The 26,696-nt window shown below is 37.7% G+C and overlaps 1 protein-coding gene across 1 annotated transcript in view; it reads right to left on the reverse strand.

Annotated features, from left to right (window-relative positions):
* Positions 1-26,696, reverse strand: part of FRY (FRY microtubule binding protein) — a 175,930-nt gene that overhangs the window by 20,197 nt on the left and 129,037 nt on the right. The window contains exons 44-55 of the mRNA XM_075139803.1: positions 24,438-25,039; positions 22,634-22,731; positions 22,371-22,541; positions 17,301-17,441; positions 16,372-16,551; positions 15,221-15,382; positions 14,294-14,368; positions 13,073-13,243; positions 7,042-7,242; positions 6,333-6,494; positions 2,609-2,772; positions 1,201-1,390 (exon numbers count right to left, since the gene is read on the reverse strand). Of these exons, the coding sequence (XP_074995904.1) occupies positions 1,201-1,390; positions 2,609-2,772; positions 6,333-6,494; positions 7,042-7,242; positions 13,073-13,243; positions 14,294-14,368; positions 15,221-15,382; positions 16,372-16,551; positions 17,301-17,441; positions 22,371-22,541; positions 22,634-22,731; positions 24,438-25,039 (2,317 nt within the window). The remainder of the gene's footprint in view (positions 1-1,200; positions 1,391-2,608; positions 2,773-6,332; positions 6,495-7,041; positions 7,243-13,072; positions 13,244-14,293; positions 14,369-15,220; positions 15,383-16,371; positions 16,552-17,300; positions 17,442-22,370; positions 22,542-22,633; positions 22,732-24,437; positions 25,040-26,696) is intronic.

Here is a 26,696-nt window from a genome sequence, read left to right on the forward strand (position 1 = left end):
ATTTATTTAGTTTTCAGAAGTGTGACATCAGTTCCTTTTCACCTCTTCAAAGAGAACAAAAAGGACAAATAACTCTCAGAACACTTGAACAGGGCTATTAACCTCTAGGAATGACATAATAGCAAAAAAGCTGAAATACCACATCATGAAGAAACACAGGACTAATTTTCAAAGTTGAACTGTCATGCACTCAAGTCAGCGCTGTTTTTTTCCTTCCAAATGGTTATTTATCAGTGTTTAAAAGAATGCCTATATGGCACCCGTATTTACAGTGGTGTAACATTTAAAGGAGGACACAGTGTGCAGCTAGAGAAGACATGCCGTTAAATCCGGTGGAGCATAGAGGAAACAGGATGGAGAACAGATTCTTACTGTATGATGCTTCTTTCTTATAATGATAGTCTTAAAGATACGAAAAGATCTTGAGATTGTATATTTATTAGCGGGGTACCCATTGCTAATAAAAAATTGTGTACTCTGAGATAATGGGTACTTAAACTCTGCATGAAGTTACCTGGCTGCTGTGTACACTGCTGCAGCATGCTAAACAACCTGCAGCTGCCTCATATAAAGCAGGAGAAACAATTAAAAAACGTTTTAAAACTAATTACAGGTAAAACCAGACAGTCATTCCTTAGAACAGCTTGTACATTTGACTCCTTTTTTTTCTTATCTTTTTGTAAGATGTTTATCAGTTTCAGAAAGGAGAAATGTATTTCTAGTCTTCAGACTCAATCTCTGGAATTTATGTTACATGATGGTTGCTGGGTATTTCTATTCAGATGATTAGTTACAGAATATTTAATAATGTTGACATTTACATGGGCATGGTCAGGTTTCAACAGTTTGAGATGAAAGAACAGATTAACAATAGTTGGAGATGAAAAAGCTATTTCCTGTCTCTTGCAGTTATTGTTTCAGGCTGTTTGTAAAGTACTGAAGAAAATACTCTTTAAAGTGGATCCACATTTTATAATGTTATCTCCAAACCTGCAAGTATGAGATAGATACTACTTTTACAACAAAACTGGTCCTAGAAGACAGTTCTGCATGAAAATCTACTATGACAATTCTGCAGCATGCAAAATTACAACGGTTATATACCTAGTAGTTCATTACCGGTACTACTATCAAGAACCATCCTAATAGCCACACACAATCTAAACATTTTGATTTTGTATCTTAAACTTATTTTCTCACCTTAAACAGGGAAGAGAACACATGAAATGTATAAACTGCACAGGAACCATCAGAGTCGCACATGAGCTGGTTGATATGACTACGCCAGGCTTCTTCTGCATCATCACATGCTGCTGGCTGAAATGCAGCAAGGATGGCAGAAAAAAATGGTGAGGGAGGAGGGGAGGCATTTCGATCAACATCTCCAAAGCTGAAGGAGAAAAAAAAATAAACTGTGATGAAAGGACAATACCAAGAAGGTGGCAGATAAAATACATTATAACAGAGAGTTATAATCCCAGGACCAATTACAGCATCTTTCTAAAAATATTCATGAACTTTCAAATTACTTTTGAAGCTGGCAAGATGTTGGTTAGAGTGAGAAAATTTGGATTCCTCCAAATCCGAATCCCTATCTTCAGGCTGTTATCATCTATCTTCCTCCATCCCAGAATACCTGAATTGTTTTATCATACCATCGTTTGTAGGAAGAAGGCTGAAACTTCACAGGAAGATAGAGCCCGTGAAGAAAAACTCCTCTTCTGGGAAAACTTGGTTATAATAATTTATAGCAGAAGTACTGAAAATAATCTCAGCATGTACATATATATACTGACCTGTTTGGTTTCCCCCCAATGTAATGAATTGGAGAAGATACATCCCTTCTCCACACTGTTCTTAGGACAGAGCATTATTTTGGCACTCATGGTCAGTGAAACAGGCTGATTACCATTTTTAAAGGGTACTAAGCTACTTGATCTTGTATATTATCCTTTGGGATGGAGAAATACTTCCTATGGCTCCCAAGAACAGGAACTGTGATTCTGAAACATGTGGCACACAGAGAGAGGGCTTCTTTATATATCCTCATTCCTTTCCTTTCCTTTCCATAAATACGGGCTAATTGCAGTCTAACTCAGCATTCAAAATCTTAAAGAGCTCCATAAGGCCTGGAAAAATCTTGATGCTTTGTTGCAACATATACTGGGGTCCAGCCACTCTTACCAGCAGCTGCAAGAGTATGCAGATGGGATCTTTGACAATATTGTGACTTCCTTATGTCCCATAGAAATCAGAGGGATGAATACATGGCTGATCTGTTGAACAGCTAACCAAGCAGTATTTCCATTACTGCGAATCTTTAAAAATCCTTTTTTTTCTTTTAATAAATATATTACATATATAATGACTAACTGCATAGATGTATGAACAAATCATAACTTGTTTTTCCTAGAAGGAAAATCTTCAGGTTTTTGTGAGTTGTGCAATAATTATGCAGGTAATTAGGGCATTGTCTTCTCACTGCTCTAAACTCATGAGAACTTTGTAACTCCTGTGGCCAAAATGGCCTTTCCATTAACTAACACCTTGCTACCACTTTGTTGTACAGTGTAAAAGAACTTCTATGAATAATAGCATATACAAGTACCTAGCAAGAGCAAATTGTTCCAGCCTGTCAACTTTCTCTTCAGTCTCTGTCATATCCAAACTAAGGCTATCACTGCATTCAAATGCTCCAGGGAGTTCATTTGTAGACCCCGAAAGGTCATCTTCATGGACTGCTGTATCTGGTTCTTCGTGTACAGCTTCAACCTAGGGGAGTGAATGATGATGTCTTAGAAAACAGCAAATTAATAAGCTAATTCCACTAATAAATAGAAAGCATTTAATGAAAAAACCCACCTGACAACATGTTAAATTGCATAGGTATAAAGCCACAGATTATAAACGACATGAATCAAGTTACACTTCTTCAAAAATACTGTATTTGCCTAACTTGCTGTCTTGGATCAATATTATTTTTAAGGCATTTCTTTAACTTAATTTGTCTAGCAAAGAATTTCAGATTTCAGTGCATTTGGCGACATGGCAGGGAAGTATTTTTTCAGGAAAAACAATAGGGTTCTTGTTACTGTCAGGCTGCCCTTGTCACTTATCACTTTATAGTGTCCAAGAGTGTATTAAAGCCTCTCAAAATATATTGAAAACAATCACTGTCTGGAAGATTATATGCATGTTTAGAATTGAGAATTATTTTTAGCTTGTCATTTATGTAATAACTTCCATCCAAGAGGAATCCAAAGCATTCTACAGGTCATTAAAAGGATTATGCTTCTATCGTTTCCTTCCTTTTTCATCCATTAGCACCTAAAGATCTTGATTTCTTTTTGAAACTTTCCAATTTCTCTTGCATTTTTAGTCTGAACAAATTTTGTTTCAGTTTTGATCTTTTGGCTTTTGTCTGCATCATCCATAGCATCCTGCAAAGCAGTTCCTGTAGGGATGACTGCAGTGGGTAGCTCAAACTCTTTATCTTTTCTGTTTGGGGTATCTCATAAGGTGTGTGTTTGTGCACATATGCATATGTGCATGTACATACATGTGTTGGGAGCTGGTAGGGAGGGAAATCCATGGCAAGTGGAATTAAAAGAGAAAAGTGGCCCTCAGCAGGTTACCAGACCTGCTTGGATCCTACAGATAAACTCTGGGGATTTGGATTTCTAAAAAATAAACAAGACATATCAGAAAGGACAGGATCAGAAATTAAGTAGGAGAAAGGTTTTTTGTTTGTTTTGTTTTCTAAGCGAAAAGGATAGAAATATTTCTGAGTCCAGGGTGAATGAAATGAATCAGAGCACAAACCACCTTGAAAAGAGAAATGAAAGCTATATGGCTGAATTACCAGAATAGAAACCAGAGCAGCTGGCAAGAAGCATAAATGTTTCACGCTTCTTCAAGAAGTAGTTAGCATTAACCACTTTCAAATATGAAATATTAGCTTGAAAGAACCAGTGGTTTATTCACTGCAATGACAGTGTTTGTATGGAATAGGGTAAGGGAGGAAGAAAGAGGAAGCAAACACCTCCCATCCACTGGAGTCCAATACGATGTCCAAAAAGCAAAATAAAAAAGTGGACTCCGAATATTCACGCAGGATTGGAGTACACTTCCAGAAATTAGTGAGTTTAGATAACTTGAAAGATATATAAAATAGCATCATCTGAATCTGTGTATCCCTCATAGCATTATCCATCACTGCCTTCTAATCCCTTCTAAATACTATCATCTTAATTATTGTGATCGCTATCTTTAATAGAAAATAAGTTTAACTAATTTTTTGTCGTTAACAATAATACCTGGATTTTGGCAGTGAAACATTTGAGAAAAGGCCTACTTAATCAGTCTGTTGCTCTCATTTACTGCATCTATTTAAAAGTTGCAGTAATATACTGCAACTTGGTTTTGCTTATGATGCAACAACTAAACGTTTTTGTACAGCACTAGAGAAGTAACAAAAATTTTCTTTTGCATTGCTGACATACCATCAGCTCTCTGAAAATAAGCAGTCAGAGGAAAAGAGAAAGAGGAAAGAGCTCAGATTTTGTGTTATCAAATTAAGAAAAAATTATTTAGGTGCAAATTTCAAGTTTTCTGACTAAAAATTGGATTACTTCTTCCTTAAAATAAATATAAACCCAGGCATTTTAACTTTGTTTATACTGACTCCAATTTGTTTTGAGTAAAAATACGGAAGTATGCATACTAGAAGAAAATATCTTTGAGGCAAAAACCACTAAGAAAGCATTACGTGTAAAGTTGTCAATTCAAACATCTTTGTAACACTGGCAAATCCCTGTCAACTTGGGTTATGTATTTCACCAATATCAAACCTGTGTCAGGACTAGCTGAATTTGCCTTTCAAACCCACAAGAAACTGCTGTGGTTTTACATTCTTCACTTATTTACTTTTTCCAAAGCTTTTCATTTTTTGATGAACACTGCATGGGTACTGGGACGTTAAAGAAATTTTCACAGTAAAGATTCTAAAACGCCGGGCATATATGAAACTCATGAATTCTGATTTGCAATTCTTAATGTACATACCAATAGCTACTGCAGCTGCGAGCATGAGATTAGCTGCAGTCACTACCTGCAAACGTATCTGTTCTGACTGCAGCTTCCTGAACTGAAATTCTGCCAACTTCTGCTGCTTACGGTTGTTACGTGGTAACTTGTCTATCAACAGTTGTTTTGACAAATGATAATGAGTTTATCTTTTCCACAACCATTATTTTGAGAGGTTCCCCTCCTTTCCTATCCTTAACCACATTTCCCTCCTCCTGTCCTTTCTTCTTCCTGGGGAGGTTTCTGACACAAACAATTTGTTCAATATTCAGCACAATTCCAACCTCCTTTTTTATGACCTCTTCACTAGAAGTTTCCAGTACTTCTGTTATATGCAGTGCTAGCAGTACTGTATCAGGTTTTTGTGTGGCTGCATTTGGAGGGGACCAAGGGCAAGAACTGGAATGAAAGCTGATGATTACACAAGACAACTATATTCTTCCTCTGCCCCAGTCTGCAGAAGCCACCCAGTTCAGACATGACAGAGAAAGCTGTAGTGGTAAGGCAACAGTGTCATAAAGCCACTGACCCACCCCACCTCACCCCCGATTATATTTCTGGAGAGACAGTGAGAGGAGTACGTTCACCTGATCTCCCACAAATAAGTATTATTAAACAGAAAATGAAAGAAACCGTCCCCACATTGATAATTATTTACCAACCTTTCATTATGTTCATCTTCTGATACAATTGTCTGAAATAAACTGGGCTGAACGTGGTTGTTGTATCCTTGCAAATCTTGCCTCCCCCCTTAAGATGGCTTAATCTTGTGGTCATGAATTTAAAATTTCTGAGTGTCTGCCAAAAGGCAAGAACTGAATCCAGTGCATGCAACTGTACAATAGGTTCCCACATACAAAAAATCTCAGAGAATACACGCATACACCCACCACATGAGTTGGCATATTGTTCTTTTAAATCAGCATGAAGAACAAAAGAGTATTCCCTTAGGGTTGTAACTTGTAACCGGTTCATGACTTTTTCTTCCAATGAGCTTGTAGTATCATGGTGCATATGTAGTGCAATATACTTAAGAAACAATAAATAAAATCTCTTAATAAAGGAATTATAAGTAGAAAGGAAAGGATATGGAAGTGCATATGAATGTATTGTACTATACCATTATATACAGAAAGTTAGAGTGTACTTGCTTCCACATATCAAACCCCTCACGAAAGTGTACGTAAAATAAACCTGTAAAAGTGTTATATAAAATACTCTGCAGTTGAAAGTAAAAATGTATTCACCTTGGATCCTTCAGATACTTGGAGATTATTCATATCGGGCAAAGACACATCAAAGCTAGACGTTCCTATATTAAAATGATGAGGGTCTGCTGAGGTTGTGTCACATGATGTAGACAGTGAGTCAATATGATTTGTATCCTCAGATGGGGAAAGAGTTATAATCTGTTTAAAAGACAACAAAAGCACAGAAGAACTGAGTATATAGCTACCCTACCACACTGCTTTTATGAACACGCAAAGCAGACATTGTCTTAAAGGGCAGTTTACGTTGGCTTTCTTAGTTTGTGCTTACAGGCATATTATAACCTTTTCAATGTTTCTATCATAAAAATTGTATGCAAACATCCCAGAAGTGAACGATGAAAACCTGACACAGTTTACCAAACTGGAGTCTTGTACTATTTCTTTAAGTATTAGATGCATCAGAAAGATTAACTACTGGCCATTTGTGCAAAATTGTCACATAGTAATTTGCGGAAAAAAGAGCAAATAATCATATCATCTGATGCTTCCTGTGTTTCGAACTTCGCTTTAAAATTCCTGTTTACATTTGCAAATAAGGGAAAATCAAGCAGCGACAAAACACCGCATTGAATGCCACCCCCCAATTTCAGCTGATTAGATTGCACCTGGGCGAGAGGAAACTAAAAGCCCAGCTTATTTAAAAACAAAACCCTATCTATTCTTAAATTGCAAGTTTACAACTTACTAGGTCTGAGTTCTCCAAGATTTGGCTGGTGGTCAGGTCCTCCTCCTCTGATGACTCATCGGAGTCCTCATGGTTCATTTTGTTCAGGCTGGGCGTGCTCCCTGAGAGCTGGCTCTCTTCCAGCAGCTGCATGTCACACTTGTCCAGGCTATCCAGGGACCGTCTGCGTACCCCCCAGTTGAAGTTGTCCATGCTCTCACCCTGAAATCAGATATAGGGTCAGCTTCCTTGATTTGAAACTCATGATATACAAACCACTAATCATTAGATTGAAGTTAGCTCAAGAAATATTTTTATGTAAAAATATAATACAAACTTGATACAAACATTACTTTGTTAAGCAATAATGTAACAGTGGCATTTATAATTTTCCAGCACTTCACCTGGAGATAAGAGCGGAAGCATGGAAATGACAGTTAAATGAAGATTCATTCTTTTCAGTATTAGATGTTTTTCATGCATTTGCTGATTTAAGAATTCATCCACATATACACACACCTCAATACCAGTAGAGCAATGACAGGCAAAAGAAAAGTTTGGAAGCAATTTTAAAGGATTTGTCCATGATGCTTAAAAATATTAGGAGCACAGTTCATAGCAATGGTTCAATTGCGAAACATATGTTAAAGATTTTAGATTCTTTGCATTATATACATAACCATAATGATGAGTAGCTTTGAAGGAACCCTTCATTTACACACAAAATGTAATAGCTAAAGCAGCACACCTTTCAAAACTTTTATTCTAGGCCCATTGCTTCTTTTTGTAACTTGAATTTATTTGAATTATTTGAAACTATAATTTGAGAATAACCTGATTGCCTAAGATTTCACGTTTTAAAAAGGACACAGTCAAATGGACCAAACATTTTACTTTACATTTTACCAAACATTGACTTTCAGTTCTGATCCCACACACAGCTACATAAAGCCACGTGCATTAAGCAAATTGCATAACTATTTGTGAGGCTGGTGAACTGATACAAAGATCACTTAATTTCTTTCATGTATAAAAATGACAATTAGTTTTCCACCATTTTTCCATTTGTTTACTTTATGTATTTTCCAGTGGACTGTATCCCTTTTCCCTAATTGTGCTAATTCTCTTGCTCCCTTCTTCTAGTCTAGCCAGGTTCCTCTCCAGCAAATGCAGGAGCATGTCCACAACTGCTCCTGTCATGGGCCCGCAGAGGCCTAAGGGGCTTTACACACCATGAAGGATCTACCCAGAAGTATCCAGCTGCAGTTTTGGGTACCTCATCTAGGTGAAAGCCCTCAATCTTACATCAATATGGGAAGGAATTTTATAGAGAAAAATGTTTGTTTTTAAGGTTCAGGGCTGACTGTTTAAAATAAGACTCTGTAAGATGCAACACTCTTAAACAAGCAAACCAACTGCTGAAAATTCAAGTTGACAGTAATCTTTTAAATATGAATTTGACAAAAATATAGTTCTGCCTAAAAAAATCGTAAATATTATTATCAAATCAATGATTATGAGTATCTCCTGGGCTTATGCATTTTAAAATTATGTGCAATCATAGAGAAACAGGTGTCTCTTCAGTAAGGTCCCTTAAGCAGTAATCCCCATTCAGGACTACTCAGACATTTACTGAATGGGGACCAAACTGTATAAAGTGCAATTAATTCAATTGCAATCTTACCTCCTTAACAACCAACAAACTTGCACAAATAGATCTTATTTTGCATCATTGCCCTTTAATGCAATGGACTATGGAATATGATTAGAAAGAGGGAAGGTTCCATTTCATGACACTAGGCTCACTGTTCATGAACAAATATGAGGAAAAAAGAAAGAAGTGTTTTTTAGGAAAAAGACAATCCAGAAATGCAAGAACTGTAATCCACAAGAACATGTAGAACTAAGGAATGCACTATATGCAAGAGCAAATGAACATGAAATTGTTATGAAGCCCAACACATTATTGGAAGAACCCCGTCTTTTCATCCTGGGACTGGGATCATACAATAGTTTTGTGCGGGAAGAGAACAGAACACATCTACGATTTAAGAAATCGGGTCTCTTTAAATCATAAAAATGACTGTTCGGTTCCCAGCTATTTATTTTAACAAATTCTGTGGCTGTCCATCCTCCCCCACAAAGGCTGGAGGACACATGCAGCAATGAGACATCCTCCAGAAACACATCAGTTACTGAACTAACAAATGACAAAATGACATCAATAAGCAAGCAAGCAAAGATGACCATCATCACACCCTGATCCTCATGATGCCTAGTACAGCTATCAGTAAACTTTGCAGCCCATGTCTATGGGAATATTTCTTGTTGCAGTTTTATTCTGCAATGTCTTAAAGAAGGAAGCCAGCAAAAAGAAGAGAAATGAAAAGGGACACTTCTAGGGCATGCAGTTAGAAGGGGGAGTGAATTAAAAGTGAGGGGAAAAGGGTAAGAGAGATGAAACACAATATAGCGTAAGCTTGCTATAGGGGCACCCAAAATCATACTGAATTTAAACAAAAGGTCAACACATGTCTACGAAGATGGAGTTGTTGTTTTTATAGTCTGTTAAGCAATCTTTCTTTCACAGTTGACAAGCAGGAGGGAAGATGTATTTGAGAGGCTGTTCATTTTTATCTACAGCGGAAGCAAAGCTATCTCCTATCTGAAACGCCACCAGTAACAAACACCAATTCAAAAGAAAACAGTCACATATTATAAATGCGTCTGGCCTGCAGTGAGCAGGTACCACGTAGAACTTCCCACAATCACCACCCTCTGGTAAAGGAGCGGACGTGCCATTGCAGCCCCTTTAAACATTATGACAATCCAGGGCAAAGGAAAGACACAGAAAGGGCAGTAAAAAGGGAAGTAACTCTATGTGGGGGAGAGCAGTGTAGCTCCTCAATAAAGCTGGTAAGAATCATGCAAAACTTCTTTCACACAAGTTTTTACCTTACTGTATTGACAAACTATGCAAAGTTAATGGGCTCGCACAAATATTGTAGGATATAGGCAAAAGTGTTGTGGACCTGTATAGTAAGGCACTATCTCCATATGTTTGTATCTTTTAGAGCACAGGCATTTTGAAAGAAAGATTTTTTGGGGGTTGTGTTTGCATAATAACTGATGTACAAACTATCAGAAACGAATATGCAAAACACCGTTGTTGCTGATTTTTGTATCATTTGTACAACTCATTACAATTCTCTATCATTTCAGTTCTCGCTATACATTGATAAACTGCAAGTTTAGGTCCCAAACTGGCAACCACTGACGTGCCTTTTCAGTTTTCTTCACAGGGTAAATGAGTCCTGCAAAGTTGGTACGAGTGTACAGCTGAATTAAATTAAGCTGTATGAATTAATTAATTTATTCAGTTAAATTCAGGCTGGTAGACAATGATGTAAACTCTCTGAAGAGGTCTCAGGTATCAGCTTTAGCAAGATGCTAGCAGGAGCCAATATACCACAACTGAGAAGCTGGAAATTACATATAATTTGCGTATGGAAACAAATGGACCAAACTTTACTATATTATAAATAATGAAGTTCTTCTTTTGTTTCTACATATTATTTATGCACAAAGATACTAAAAGGAGAAATGGCTCAATTTGAAAAATGCTGATACTAGAATTAAGATACTTTAAAATTTGTGAAGACTGTTGAACACGTCAAAAACGAACTTAAAATGAAGCAGAATTTTTGAAGATGACCTCAAAATATTTTGAATACAAGACAAAAAATGAAGCACTTGTCAAAAGTGCAAGCACACACACCCCCACCCACCCACGGACACTGAAGAGGGGGGGGGCAACAACAAAACTATGATGTTATTCTATAATACAGGTTTGCAAGAAGGCATAACATATACTGGCACATCTGAGTTCAAGTAGCATTCTTACCTGAAGTTCCTGGGTAGCAGATATAACAGACAGAAAAACAAATAGAAAGAATCTATGTAAAATTACTGTATGAAAGACATCATAGACAAACATTGCCTACAATTTTAACTAATATTATCACAGAAACTTCAATTCTTCAGTCTATCTTTTAAGTTTGAAAATAACCATTACTTGCTTTCACATCTTCATGAAATTTCAGACAAGTACATCTTGTGGTCTGGGGATGATACAAGCATCACTGGCCTGTTTAAATCATAAGGTTTTTTTGGAAAGACTATTTGTGCTCTTGTTAGCTTAAGTTTTCTAGCACTGTTTTATTCATGTTTATGAATATACAAATCCAGACCTGACATAAATGATACAGTTTCAACTCAGTCATTAGAGATGTTGCCTCTTACACCAGATTTTAATTTGGCTAAAGTATCTATTTATTTAAAACAGTACTAAGTCAGTCTGAACTAAACATTGGAATGCAAGGTCTCAGATCCACGGCAATTTAAAAACTGTATTAAGTAAAAGACTACATTTTTCATTTTACTTCACATAAAACTAGAGAAGCTTAATATCTGTTCCATGATTCCATGACTGACTTAAGACAATTAGTATATTGATTAATTTAGGCCTCAGTCTTGAAATTAGCCACACATATAAAACAAATCTTTGCAGGGCCATAGTCCATGAAGGTAAACTCATTTTGATAGGAATTGTTCTGTACAATTATATATAATCTGTATATGGTTTTAACTGGTGAAGAGAAAGAAGAAATTCCTGAATTTCACTGGACAAAAAATTATCATGTGGTATTTAGTCAAAATTGTAGTCCCAAGCCCTTGTAATATCTTGAAAGCATTTAAGACACAGAAATGATTGCAGCCAGTATACTTTTTGACAAACAACCTAGCATTGCCGTTTTATCATTTATCATTGTTTGGAACATTAAAGCTCCTTCATAATATTTGGCTAATGTGTTTTCAACCACTGATGCCAACAGCTTTTTTTTTTTTTTTTTTAAGCAAAGTCATGAGCAGCTGTGAGCCCAAATCACTATATTTTGATATAGAGATTCCTAACTTGGAAAATAAGGACTCTGCGACATCTCTTTCCATTCCTTCACCCTTTCTCTTCATTGGAAAAAAGATTAAAATTGAGATGTACATGAGTTCACACCTGAGGGGTCTGTTTACCTTAAAATTATTTTACTACTGTAATTCAACTAGGGAGAAAACTGATTATTTCTTCTTTTACACATGTTCTTCTCAGGACTAAGAGCGATGCCTGAGAGAATTCATGTTAAAATCAAGTCCAGATTATGACGAGACAATTTATTAAACTGTTAGGTTTGCTGAACATCTGCACCTTAAGTACTTCAAAAGAGCTAACAGTTTCTGAACTTTTAAATAGCAACAAAATTGTTAGACTTGTTTGGCAATGTATATTCATTTTTGGCCCTTCCCACCCAAATAGAAAGAAATACTCCAAGTTTGATATAAGCAAGGCTAAAGGGTGTAGTCCCCCAAAATTCAGCAGTTCTTCAACTTTTTCCCTTCAGCAGTTTCAGCTCAAGGTGAGCTGACAGGCTTCATCTGTCAAGACTTGATCTGGGCCCTCAGGGTTCTGTTTAACTCCTGCACAAAATGACGGAATCACAGACACCTAAGCAGAGTGGAAGGTACATCTCTCTAAGCGTTAGTGGCTTCATCAGCAGTTGCAGGAGTAACAACAGCCCAAAGGCCTGAATTCATGTTCTGGAGAGTTACTCATGAACCAACAGATTTGGAACAATTTCATTTTATGTTTTTTTAGTCAGCAAATATATTTTTGTTAACAATTTAGACCTTTAAAAATTGTATTTAAAATAAATTAACTTGAAAGTAAATTCACTGAAAAGGTACTAGAACAGAGGCTTTATCTTCCAGTAACAGTTTTGCAGTGTTTCCTAAAGTAGATTCAGAAAGGAAGGGTGTGGTAGCCTCTTACTGTTACGCTACTGAAATAAACACTAAGCGAACATTATAAATAATCTGAACTCAAAACTAAGTTTATAGTTATACAGTTAAAGTTTTATGTTACAAAAAGAGTATAGTGTTTAGTAGAAAGAATATCAAACTGCTTTAATAAAAAAGCTGTTTTAGAGAAAATATACTGTACCTCCCCATCTTCCAGCTCAACATCTAGGAAATCAAAGTCCCTAAAGACTCTGAATTGTTGTTCACTGTTTGAATCATCCATGTTCTCCTGCTCCCTTGTTCCGTCTTCTGAAGACACCAAGCTCGTCTGGTGCTCAATCAGATCCAAATCACCACAGGAAGAAAAAATTACCTACAATTCAAAGGATTTCTCTTGTAACAAACTGTTCCCTCTGGTTGTTTCTTCCTAAAAGCTGTAATTGGTTATTCAGAAGACTGTATTTCCAGTACACACCTAATTCCTTCACTGAGTATTTTTAGAACACTCTTTATTATTTATGTTGGACAGGTGCCTTCAGATTAAACTTGTACAAAGAAACAACTTCATACTGCAGGAACACGTCCAAGAATATTACAGCTACCTCCTAATGGCTGCAGATTGATGTTGCCTGGATGTTTGTATACAGTTATAGGAACAAAATTCAGAGAACTTAGCAAGGAAAATACTGTCAAGGGCATGAGATAGTAAGTTCATAAAAAAAATCTCTAGTTAAAAATGATGTTCAAAAATATGCCAAGATTAGAAAACACAACAAGCTATTATTTTTCCTTTCCTACTAAAAATAATTATATCTGCAATGTAGCTGCAAAAATTAAACGGTCCCTGTCTTGCAGAAATGAAGGACCTGTTCACCATAATACAAGTGACATACAACATATTCAAAAACATTCAGAAATTTTCCTTTCTCTGTAGAAAATATTTAATAACTATTTTAAGAGCTTCCTATCCTGGATGATCTATTGCCCATTTCCTGGCACTGGATAATATTAATTTTTAAAAAGTAACATCAGAACTACTATCTAATGGAAAAATCAGACACCCCCCCCCCGCCAGTTTTATTTCTGTAATTTAATTTTTTACTTTATAACGGCTCTAGATTGGTAATACCAGAGGTCATCACTCTCTGCCCACTGAGATGACATAAGTAAAACCTATAGCATCACTGATCTCTCACAGCAAAAGCGTATGTAGCTCTGTAAGTAAATCATCTTTAAGTGAGAGGGCCATTCACTCACTGGTTTATACGCTGAGAAATGCAGCGTGGGCCAGTACAAATGACAATGATAGTAATGTGACATGAAACTATGCAAATCAGGTCAGCAACTCTGGGAAACAAAGTTCTTCACTTTCAAAGTTTAGGACACAATGAAACAAAGCAATGGTCAATACAAGGCTACTTACTGAAGGGTTTTTACTCAGCCCAACTTCCTGACCACATAGAGAAAGGACATGCACCAGCTTTTCCTTGGTCCTTTTCTAGAAAATAAGATGTTTCTCAAGTGAGCATTTTTTTAACCACCCGTTCTCCCGGTGGCTAGAAACATACATTAACAATTTTTAATTAGGAGGAATCCACCAAAGAATTAGTCACTAAGTGCTCAAAGGATTGCTTTCAGAGAAACGATGCATACAAGGAAACATAAAAATAGCTGTTAATGATTTTGGTGTTTATTATTTTTCAATTAGCCTATTAATTCTATTAAGCATAATAAGGAAACACTGGATCCTGCGCATCGCTTCAAAAGGACAGTTCAGAAGCTTAAAATTAAGCACATGCATAATTATTTTTTGCAGAATTGCGCCTGAGTCACTGCTATATAATTTGCTATATTTATAAAAAAAAGCAATGAATAATTTATTCTGCATGGTTTTATTTTAACTGGCAGATAACCAAAATCAGTCAGGTAATCAAACATCACTTTTAGGAAAATTGTTCCAAGGAATTCTTTTTACCTGATTTCCCATGAAAACAACACTTAGAAAGTTGCACATGTTGTGTATCTGCTCTCCTTGTTAATATCTAAACTCACCTGTCATTCTTAGCTAAATCTGACCTACAGTTAGATGTCTTAAAGAGATGCATTTCCTACAGGTTGAAAGAAAACCACTGGCTGGAGAGAAGAGAGACATAACTCAGTCCATTTCTGAGTCCAAGATAGACATTCAGCAGACACAGTCAGTCAGATGCTGTGCTGCCACTGCCCCAGCCAGCCAGGAGCATTGCGTAGGGGACAGAGGGCACAAGCATTTAGGAACTCAGTGTGTGTCAATTCAGCTGCTCCGAGTGCAACTTGTTCATGAATAGAGGGCTACTTCAGAGGAGTTTACCTGAGAATACTGGGGTCTCTTCCAGCTCACAGGAACAAGGACATTGGAGTTAGATCCTGATGAGGTTGAAGAAGTGCTTCGGGTGACAGCCATTGCCCTGGGTTTACCATCTCGTCCAGAAGAACTTTGCAGCTCATCATACCGTCTCCCAATAATTGGAGTCTGAAATAGAGAGTAATTATTCACTAGTACTATGCTCCAGGATGAACTTATAATGGGACATATTACTTCAGCTGCAGGAAAAGATTACTCTTTTCCTGAAGATCATATACAGGGGTAAAACAGGAGTGCACCAAATTTCATGTCACTTGGTATTGTATGTTATTTTCCACTGTGAACGTTTCAGTAACTATTGCCATACCTAGTAGCTAGTGTTTATGCTCATGAATAGGTAATACTCAAAAGCAGCTGTCAAACTAGTTTCTAACATAAGAGGCAGCAAAAAACCCGGCCCTGTTCCAACACAAAGCAAAATGCTTTCTTGGATTGATGATAAGATGCTCAGCATTTTCTAGAACTATACCTACATGAAACAACAAGAAGAAACTCTTTATACAGTACAAGATGTCTTTTTATATTCATGTTTCCTTTTAACCCAAAGTCTCACTATTATCTATATGAAAAAGTCTATAATGCTGCAAAATCATGCAGGTTCATAATTATAAATAAAGTGAGTTGCCCATTAAAGTCAACAGGACCATTCAGTTCTATAAAATTAAAAGGTGTACAGGGTTTGCAGGATAAAGACTGCTGTAAAAGAATTCAGTCAGCAGTCAGAAAGTACTCCCTTAAAGGACATACTTCCATGTTTAACAGTTACAGAGAACATTGGCATCCAAGAATAAAATGTTTGGACAGGGATTTTATACATATAGTATACTTATATATTACAGTTGGCATAATTGTAACATAGCTTTTCCACCAGAAAATTATAAACACAACTAGTAATTCCTTCCCCTCAAAAATCTAATGAAAATCCAGAAAGAGCCCTCCAGTATGGGTCATTAAATATGTCACTGTGGATCAAGAAGAATTTAAGAGACACTCAGTTTTGTAATTTTCCTTTCTTTCCCAGTTTTTCAGCTTGCTTAAGGAGCTACAACATGTGTTTTAGGATTATCAAATGACAGAAGTAAGGTTTTAAGTAGTACCTCTGAAATATCAAAATGAAACTCTAAAGTCTTTCCTGGTAGCTCCTTGGAGGCACTGTTCCACACTCGATGTATTTCCATTTTTGAAAGATCGCTGTGTTGATAGGATGGTAAAACTAAACTGGCAGAACGAGAAACTACCAACTTCAGGATATTCAAGGCTTCTCTCCAGTGAATGCTCTAGAAATAGGTATATTTAATCAGCAAATGGAAAGAAAGATTCACACACATTCAAGGTTATTTACATTTTACAGTCATATTTTTTGCCACATAATAAAAATGTGGAATTGGAATATTACTATTCTTTCTCTCTCTTGGCCACTGACAAGGTACATACTTGCAGAATAATTTCAACAGCAGAGACCAAGACTTGCCTAAGGTGTCATTGTTAGGGAACTGGCCTGCAACCTGGGAGACCTGAGTGCAAGGCCAACTTGGCAAAGGATTTAAAATCTCCTACCTATGAATGCCCTGAATGCCTTAATCAGTATGAATAAATATACAGGCCATTGCAGAATTCACATTTAACAGAAAAGTTGGCTTGACACAGGCTCTTTACAGCTGTGAATTCCTAGTAGAAATATGTATTTTCCATTTGCCGGAACTAGGTGCAGAAGTCTCTGAAGGGAAGTGCTTATGCCACATCTCCCTCATGCTAATAATTAAAAAGGGTAGTCAGTTAGGCTCTGCCTGGTATTAAGCTTGCTCCCGATGTAGCATAGCTGCAGCCTAACCCTTCCCACACAGTGAACCCACAGCTGGGCATCTGGGGACGCGCAGTCTATTAGGCATCAGGATGTTAATGAACCACACTGGACAGTTGCAGTCCTCCCTGCTAATCTAGTCTTAAATTCTTATAAAGAAAATCAACTTATGATAGCAAATACTGCTAAGTTCTTATGTTAATATAAAGAAGATACGGTATTTACCTGTACATATTTTTCAATAGTTTTTAGCACTTCCATGTTAAACTGTTTCACAGGAATAGCTGACAGGTCCATATAACTAAGAAGACTGTAGATCATCTGTAAGAGGGACAGTTGCATACTGGGAAGGCCCTTTTCTAGTAGCTGTTAAAAAAAAAAAAGTGAAAATAACTACGTTTTGAGACATTTCTTCTTATGGAAAAAGCTACTAGTTTCATGAATACCATTTGTACCGTTAATCTCTCTTCACTCACTGATTTTGCAATGCCATTTTACAAGCGATGATGATACAAGTGCGAAATAAAAAAGAGTTTTAAGTTGGGAGCCAAATGCTAGCCTCTTTTGATAATGAAACATACATTTTATATATGCCTGTCCTAACTTATCCAGAAAACACATTCAGCAGTTGAGTAAACTGGCAGGTAAAATTTACACTGTAATTGGGGAAGCACATCCAACAAAAACAGGGGAGTATCTGTTTATTTCTACCTTTGCTGAAAGGCAGTGAGAAAAAAGAAAACATGCTGAAGAAACAAAACTACTACTATTCAGACATCAATATATATTTATCCAAATATACTTCATTGCCAGTGCTTACTGTCTGTAACTGCCAAGGAAACATTTTCTGTTAAGGAGGAGATGGAGTCCCTGGGCTCTTTTACTGTAGAGGCTAATACAAAAAAGGGCTTGATCTAAATCCTGGAATTTTGGAACACCCGAGTGTAGATCCCGGAATACCATAATGAACCTTGGAAATGCAACTATGCTCATATATATACATGACAGTAATTTAGGAGGCGTACAGACAGATGTGCTATGTTTGCACACGTGTGTAAAATACCTCAGCTGAAAATTTCCTGGAAGGTAGCACGTTCTTTCATTGGTGACAGGTCCTGTCCCACCCCACAAATTTCAGAGGCAATCAGGTATTATTGCTGGAGGTTACTAGAGGCTCAAGACTAGATTCTATCCTTCCATTCAGGCTGACAAAAAACTTCTTCTAACACTCGTTACTAGAGATATTAGGATCTAGAAAACCCTTATTTATAAAAACTCTGTGCTGCCTCATGTCTTCCATCAAGAGAAAAATTTCAACTGTTATCCAAGTGAAGCCTAGTAATTTATTACATGTCCTTGCTGGTCTGAACGACAAGACTCCTCTTTTTATTGAATGAGAAGGCTTCATGCTGGCCAAAATGGAACGATCAGTTAGGACACACACCTATCTCATCTTGCTAAATATCTTCCGATTTCTTTCACCAGTAAAAGTGAGTAGTAACCAGTGATTCATAAAACAAAGTAGGCAAATTCCATTAACAGCACAATAGATGGAACCCACTATGCTTTATTCCTCTACAAAAAGACAGCAAGAATTTTTAAATTAAAGGTACTACATGGTAACGTGCTTCAGCCCATGGATACCTTTACTGACAGATAAAATTTTTTTATTAGCAATTCTTCTTCAAAACAGGGTTATAGACTTTTTCTTGCCTTCCATTAGGATCTTGCAATGGAAGATTTGATTCCTTCCTTGTAAATAGTTTATATGATCCAGTGCATCAGCCGGTATACCATTTCAGTGTAGGAATAAAGGATTAGAAGAAACTATCTGGATGAGAGAAAGAAGTTTTTTTTGTTCTCTGACAGAGGCTACTGCATCAGATAATCACTTTTGTGATAGGAAAAAGAATTCTTGGGAAATAACGGAAATTCTGTCTCTATTGCTGGTTAGAAAGCTGTTCTAGGAACTTTATCTCCGAAAGCTTCTAATTTCCAATACAGTTTGTATAAATTTGCTGTCAACAGAATCCTTTCACTTAAACAGCTCTTGCCCCTTAAACTCTAAACATTTGTGGACTGTGCCAGTTTTCACTTGTTCAGATGAGTATATGTGGTGGTTGACAGTCCAAGTGTGTACTTAAATACATCATGAATTTGTAATAAGAAAGAGTATTTCAATTTAAAAAAAGAACAGCAATTTTAAAATGCATTTAGTACAATAAGAATTCTTTTGCTGCCAGAAGTAACAGAAATAGCAGCAAGATAGAGTTGTGGTAACACATCATTTGGATCAGTGAGTTCCAGGACAAAGAGTTTCCACTGTATTTGTAAGCAGAAATCATAACTGTTCTCAGTCTTTTTTTTTTTTTTTTTTGACTCTCATCCATATGAATTGTTTTGAAGAACTGTGGATTCCTCTCTTGTTAGTGTGTGGTAACTATCCAGGTCTTATCTGGGTTTAGGGATCCACACTCTGTTAGCAACATTTGTCCCTTTCCTGAAGCAGCAACTAACCTAGAACTAAGTGGAGAGCAGAGCCTCCTCTTCCAAGGGCTGCCTTGCCTGGGCTGGCTGCTGCTGGTTGATGTGGCTGCTGGGGCGCTACTGCAGGAGACAGTTCCCTTCACCCCTCCAAATCTGGCAGCAAGTGAGAAAAGATACTCAGCTCTTAGACTATGTCAGTCAAGCAAGCAAACGTCTTCTGTGTCCACTGAGGAAATAAAGAAGGCATTTCACAAGCCATGTCTGATAGACAAGCCGTTAGTGGGATAATGCCTGATCTAGGATATGTTTCCCCTTGCAACACAGATGTTTTAATCTCTAGTGATTCCTTGGCTTTGAACAGGTTGTGAATGCTCATGCTTCTATCACAAGCAATCCTCTATCTAACAGGGAGGAGGAGGAAACACCTACCATGAGCACATTACTATCCACTGTGTGGTTTCTTGTTCCTTCTGTATTAATAGCATTAGCTAATTAAGTCCAAGCATGACCCTGGAGTTAATGAATCACTAGTTTAACATGTGACCCATCTCAATTCAGATATGCTCCAAGAATGATTGTGCTCTCACAGTACAAGGTTGATTTTAAAAAATTTACATGCAAAAATCTAACATAAAATCAAAGTAAGCTTTCAGTAAAGTGTTTGTATGCTGATTTTGGTAGTGGAGGTTCAAAGTTCTACTGCACTATTAAATAGTGATTTTTCCTCATCTGTAGACTGAAATGCCCAGGTATTTTTCTAGAAGAAATGATAATTTTTCATGCATGGAGCTGTAATGTGTAAAACTGAGTAAGGAGCACTGCTTGTCACTGTAAGGTTTGCACAGTTGAAATGTCTTATTTTATGCTAGGATCATACTCCTAGCTGACAAGCAATTATCTGCCATCAAATAAGTTAAATGCAGATTTTTGCCTGAATGGCAATAATTGAAGCTTTTACCTTCTGTTGAGAGCATTTGTTCTCATAGTCTTAGTAACTTGTGGTAGAAAGTCCCCTTCTGAAGGTATACCTGTGTGTTTGGAGGGGTCACTGCTGCAACACAGATTTCCTTTATTATTCTTAAGCACTGCATGTCTCACAATTTCCCTCAGGCCCAAGCACTGGGGACTGAGCCAGGATTGTTAAAGCTCGAGGCTCTGTAACCAATGGCTATAACATTCAACTGCAGATTGCTCAGTGGGCTGTTAACCCATTTGGCTTTACCTATTGACAGGATATCCCACGGTCAGTTTATAGGACACAGGAGCACATTGTTTATCCTGGTCTGGGGATTAACTAAGAAGAAAAGGGGAAACACATTCTGAATGCTGGAAAAATCTTTTTCATGGCCACAGCAGGCTGGACAAGATGGTTTCTTTTCTCTTGCTCCTCCTCCAGACTGGTAGCTACCCTATGCCCATACAAATATTCCCAGACAAGACTCAACAGAGCTGCAGTCAATGTAAATAGAGAAAGGAAGCTGTCCTTACTACTCTGTCATCCTGCGATGATGGTGCTATGTGAGGAATGTGCCTTAATTACGGTCAAAAACCTGCCTAACTTGCAGTTAATATAGTAGCGTGGTGCCAATCTATAGCAAAAGGGAAGTGCAAAGAAAGAGTCTCCAGATGCACATCTAAGCCTGTTTTGAGGGGAGCGAGATCACGTGCAATGGCCTTTGTGGAGGTGCTGCAGCACTAGTAACTGCACATAAAGCGCTGAAGGGAAAACAGAGGGGCAAGCTCAGAGGGGAAAGCAAAGGACAAAGAGTTTAAACCTCAATTTTTACAGCATTTGAAAACAGACTGAAAAACCTCAGGGTCCTGGTTTAGTCTCTTACAGGAGAGTCACGGTTTTCACCATCAGTCAAGACCTGATAGGATTGTTTACTTGTGCAAACAAAGTGAGGAACTGCAGCTTAAGGCAGCAGGGCCAAGTTTGCTCTGAAGTCTGAGTGAGTGTGGGACCACAGTCTGGCCTCTTAGGTTCTTGAAAATCTGTGGATAGCCAGTATCAGAGTTGCCTGTGGAGTTTCTGTAGATGCTTTGGCAGAGGGGAGAATGAATCTGCTCCAAAAAACAAAGATGCTCTAAAGAAATTAAGTGAATTTATGTCATGAATACAGAACTGTTTTCTCCCTGTATGAGGGGGGAGACAAAGCATCTCACTACAGCATAGAAGTGAGGGGATAAATCTGAGAACTCTACAAGAAAATAGTGCCCTGATACTGATCTGACACAGGAGGCAGAAGATCAAGTGACCTTAAGCTAAAGAGCAGAACTGAACCTTGGATCCCCAGCAACAACAGTGCATGAGGTCTATACTCCACGTGTGAGAAATGTTAAGTATAAGTGAGTACAGGGGAAAACCTGCGCAGCAAGATGATCCCATTCAGTGTTAGAGGAATGCATACAAATTTGTATCGAGAACCAGATCCTTATATAGCAGATGATATCTTATTTATGCTGCTAAACCCCTTCTGGAATTAGTCCTTCTCTTATTTTCCTCAGTGGGATCTAAATAAATGTTGTCCAGTTTCTCTCTCTTTCACAGCGGAGAAAATCTGACTGGCTGATAAGTGAAGCTGCCTTTAAGACGTATCAGCCCCGCAGACTTTTTCTGGCTTTTGTTTCAGTGTTCAATATTGATTTCTTATAGTAATTCCCTTTCTTTCTGCTAATTTCTGCTTTTTACTCTTAAATATAAGTAACAGCTACAGAGAGCCCCCAGTAATCTGCCGGCAGACTTCAGCTCTTTGGTTTGTTAGGCAACAGAAGAGTTAAAACCGTAAAATATCTTTGAAAACTTACCTCAGCCAAATATGTAACCATACTCAAAGTAGTATCAGCAAATGCTTCATGAAGATAACGGCAAACCACATTTACCCAGGTAGCACAGTCTCTTGTATAGCTGTGTGTTTTATAAAGGGTCATGACATGTGCAAGATTTGATAGCTTGGGGTTCTTCTCCTCCAAACAAACCTAATTAAATATAAATTACAAAACACATTAAGAAGAAGGCAACTGCATTTACAGGGTCTGAGGACTGACAAAACAATAAATAAATTTGATACCTGAGCAATCCTTTCAGCTATATCTTTACAAAACTGGTTTGGGCTGTCAAAATGCTGAATTAAATGGGGCAGGAGACACAAAACATTCAGTGGAAATCCTAGAACAGGAAAATACAGAATAAAATATGTATTTTGGACAGCAAAAGCCACAGTGATCTTCAAGTTGGTGTTTCATAGGAGGTCACAGTTTCAATATTACATTAGCTGTAAACTCACAGAGATTGTCAAGTTGTTCACGCCACTGGCCATGCCACCTTTGTCTTAAAGGGGCCTTAATTTGAAAATCCAGTATATCATTTAGGCAACAGTACTGTTACAAAGCATGAACCTATTTCTGCAAACACTATCGCACAAACAGGTATTTACAGGATAAAATATCTCACAGAAGTGTCTATTTTATTCCTGTTAGAGAGTATGTTTATCTTTTCCACTTAACGGGCTTATTGGCAGTCTTAACTGGTGGCATTTTCATTACTGCTGCTAAAACACAAGAAGAAATTTAATGAGTATTGATAAATGAACAACTGTTTTGGTCAGGCTGCCAGGCACAGCTTCCATTGTTTTATACTGTTCAAGTTAATAATAACAATAATAATAATGAATCAAAATTCTGACAGAACTGGTCAGATGAGACTACTCAAATGGTGGTTTTGAAGCTAGGAGATGGCTCCTGTGCCAAGTGCCAGCTGCTGTGTCATTAGCGTAAGGGCTTTGTCTGGAGCTGGGATTCAGCTCTTCTGCACCAACTCATAGCTCAAGGTAACTGATGAACTACAGACAGCAACTGTAACCGCGAGCTGCAACAAAAGCTGCTCCAGTTCAGGTGGGAGCTCAGAGCTCAGAAGTCAAAAAATTGTATCTGGACACAATCTGTTTTTTGAAAAGAAAGACTCTATCTATGAAAATATCTTGCTAACCATTCATTCCCTCTCGTTCTACACAATTAAACAAGTTGCCTAAGCTAGAAGCGTAATTTCGCTAGGCTTCCTTATACTCAGGGAAAAGAAAAAAATACCCCCAGATGGTACCGTCACAGTCCAAGTGTGAATTGCCCAACCAAAGTCCGGAACACAGGCACCACACGGGTGCTTAAGAGATGGCATTCATTCCCTTACTCTGTCTCTAAGCTTGTTATGACTTAGTTGTGAAGCCTGCACAATTGACTTAACATCTGTGTTCTGACTGAGACAGAGGAGTAAATATCTGGAACAATACAGGAAGTCTCTTCAAGAAATATAATTAAGAAGTGGTCACAACACCAACTAAATAATCGGGAATTTCAAAATGTTACCATATTTCCTTATAACCCAGGCCTCTTTCCTCACTGGCTAATGTGCTATTGTAGTTTATCTAAAAGTGTACAAGAGTTTTCAATATTTATATTTCTAGGAAAAATCCCATGAAGCACTAATTTAAAATAAAATAATTTGTGATATTCTGAAAATAATTCTGTGGAAAAACCAGCCAAAATAGGTTCTAGAAAATTTCACAGTATGTCCTTACCTATATTTATTTTGTCAGCAGTCAGAAACTTTATATGCTGCTAAGCACTAGAAACTAAATGTGAAATAATACATGACCGCTTTCCTCCAAAACTTTATTGTGCAATAGATTCACTTTTCAGAAACGTGTCACATTACTATGCAGTTTCCAAAAAGCACACCCAACTCAAAGCAAAAGTACATTATGCCATATTAGAAGAGAAAGAAAAAATGCCATTTTTGGTTTTGTGCAGATAGCCTAATTCTGTCATCAAATGTCAAAGCAACGGAAACTGAAAGAGAGGAAAGTATACTGGATTTACCTATAGCTTGAGAGGAATCCACCATGGATATTCGAGACACTGGTGTCAGCAAACTAAAAAGCTGTAGTGTGAGATCAGTGGTAGTAAGGGAAGTGAATCCTTTCAGGAGTAGCTGCTGAAGCCCTGAGAAGTCCGCCCACTTCAGCTGCCCTTGCAACTTCTCTAACTTCTCCCGGTTTTCAGCTTTATCTAGCGGCAAATGAGCCAGAAGTTTATTCAGTAACCGCAATGCCATTAGATACTCAAACTCAAAATCTGATTCCATCAAAGCCACAGCAACCCAGAAGATGGTGGCCAGTAGGTTGGTTGGATTGTTAATATGGGATGGGTCAGTAAGACTGTCCTTTAGAGAAGATGAGCTTCTGGTTTTAGAGGACAGGCCTTGTTGGGTGCACGCCTGAATTCTGTCTAGTGTGGCACTGCGTGGTGGGTCTGAGGACTTGTCCACATCTCCAAACTTTTTGGGTACAGAGAAGCTCCTCTGGTGCCTGCTTCGTTCAGCAGTGGCTGTGTTACCGCTTGCAGGATTCACATTCAGCTGTCCTGTGCTCTTCCGGTTTGCAGTCAGCTTGGTGCTTGATGTTAAATCTGGCGAAGATGAACTGAACCCAAAATATATAACGTACATTGCAATGTGTGAATGCACAGCTTGAAACTTGTACATATTGAATGCAAGTTAAATATTTATCAAACTGTAAATAAATATTTAAATAGGAAAAGTAAAACACCACACGGTCTATTGCAGCCTGTCTTTTTTTTCAGAAGTGCCCACAGTCATGACTGAAGTGAGGTTCATGCGGCACCGCACCAAACCAGAGCAGGATAGCCTACAGTCTAGATAGGTAAGAACGACATGGGGATAAGAGATACAGAGCTGTGAAGTGACTTGTCGAAATGCCCATATATATATGGGGCAGTGGTAGAACTGAAAACAATTTTGGTCTTTAAAATGCCCTCATCAGTGGAGCAAACCCCAGACTTGCAAAAGCTGGCAGGCAAAATGCACAGTGGCTTACTGGCTAATGTGAGAACTGTGGGCAGAAAAAACAGCGTATCTTAAGCAGAACCACAGATATGCCACATTATCCTCAAGACATCTGTTATGTGGCTGCCTAGGTTCTTCCTACTACAGGTCCTTCAGAAATCTTGTTGTCATTGCATCCTCCCCTGCCTATATCCTAAGATCTCTTCAAGATGGTTTACAGAAAGTGGAGGTGTTTCAATTTCAGTGACTGATGCCTCCTCGTGGACTATCATGTGATGATCCAGACAATCCCTATCAATTATCTGTACAGATGAACATGCTGTGTTGATACATGCAAGGGAAATTTGTTCTGGAGAACAGCTAATTCCTGACTCTCTGGTCCCATTCCTACCTCATATACTGAGTCCCTATGTCTATAGTATTTGAAGAGGATCTTATGGAATCAATAGTGTCAGGGTAAAGAATATTGCATCCCACTGCTTTCTGGACTGTTTCTTATTTTCTGCTCCATCTTGCTCTTTCCTGAAATGTGCACTAAGGAAAGATAAATAGCTCTTAGTTTATAAAGTAGAAGCTGTATTTCCCCACCTCTACTCTGTCACAAGGCAGTATTTGTGTTCTGCCACTGCAGTATAATACATAGCACCCTATCTACTAGCTTCAAAAATGATAGCCCTTGTATTTTTGTTCTGCATGCAAAGCATGGTAACTTATGGACATTTTTCAAACAACGTTCCCTATTCTGTTGTTGCTATTAGGAGTCAGGTAGACATTAATCTCCCTCAGTACTGTCAGCAGCTGTGTTACGGAAGGAGCCTGCAATTTCCCTCCATGTACAAAGGTCTACTTTAAGGCCAAGAGTTTCACAAAGATGGTCTACACATCTGGCAAAATCCATGGGTTATGTACACATGGGACAAAATTCTCCCTAGTTTTATTGAGAAGAACAAACCATGATCATTTACTTCTTGGGGAATACTTCATCTGAGAACGACAGGTTGTATGAAACCAATATTCCAAAAAACATGTTTCTTCCCAGATATGTTTTCAAGTATATGGTACAAAGGTGAAAAAACATACAATATTTTTAAAGGATGTTAAAGTAAGTTATAGCCAACTCGCAGCAAGGCAGAATTTACAATGCATTGTACAGTTCCATTAGTTCTACCAACATTATTTCAACTATTGCAAAATTTGGCTCGGATGTGCTCTTAGTCTAGTTCTCTGAAGGTTACAAATGAGCTCAGTCCTATCAAAACAATTTTATGCTGTCA

Source organism: Calonectris borealis, chromosome 1, assembly GCF_964195595.1.
Source record: "Calonectris borealis chromosome 1, bCalBor7.hap1.2, whole genome shotgun sequence".
Classification (NCBI taxonomy): Eukaryota; Metazoa; Chordata; class Aves; order Procellariiformes; family Procellariidae; genus Calonectris; species Calonectris borealis.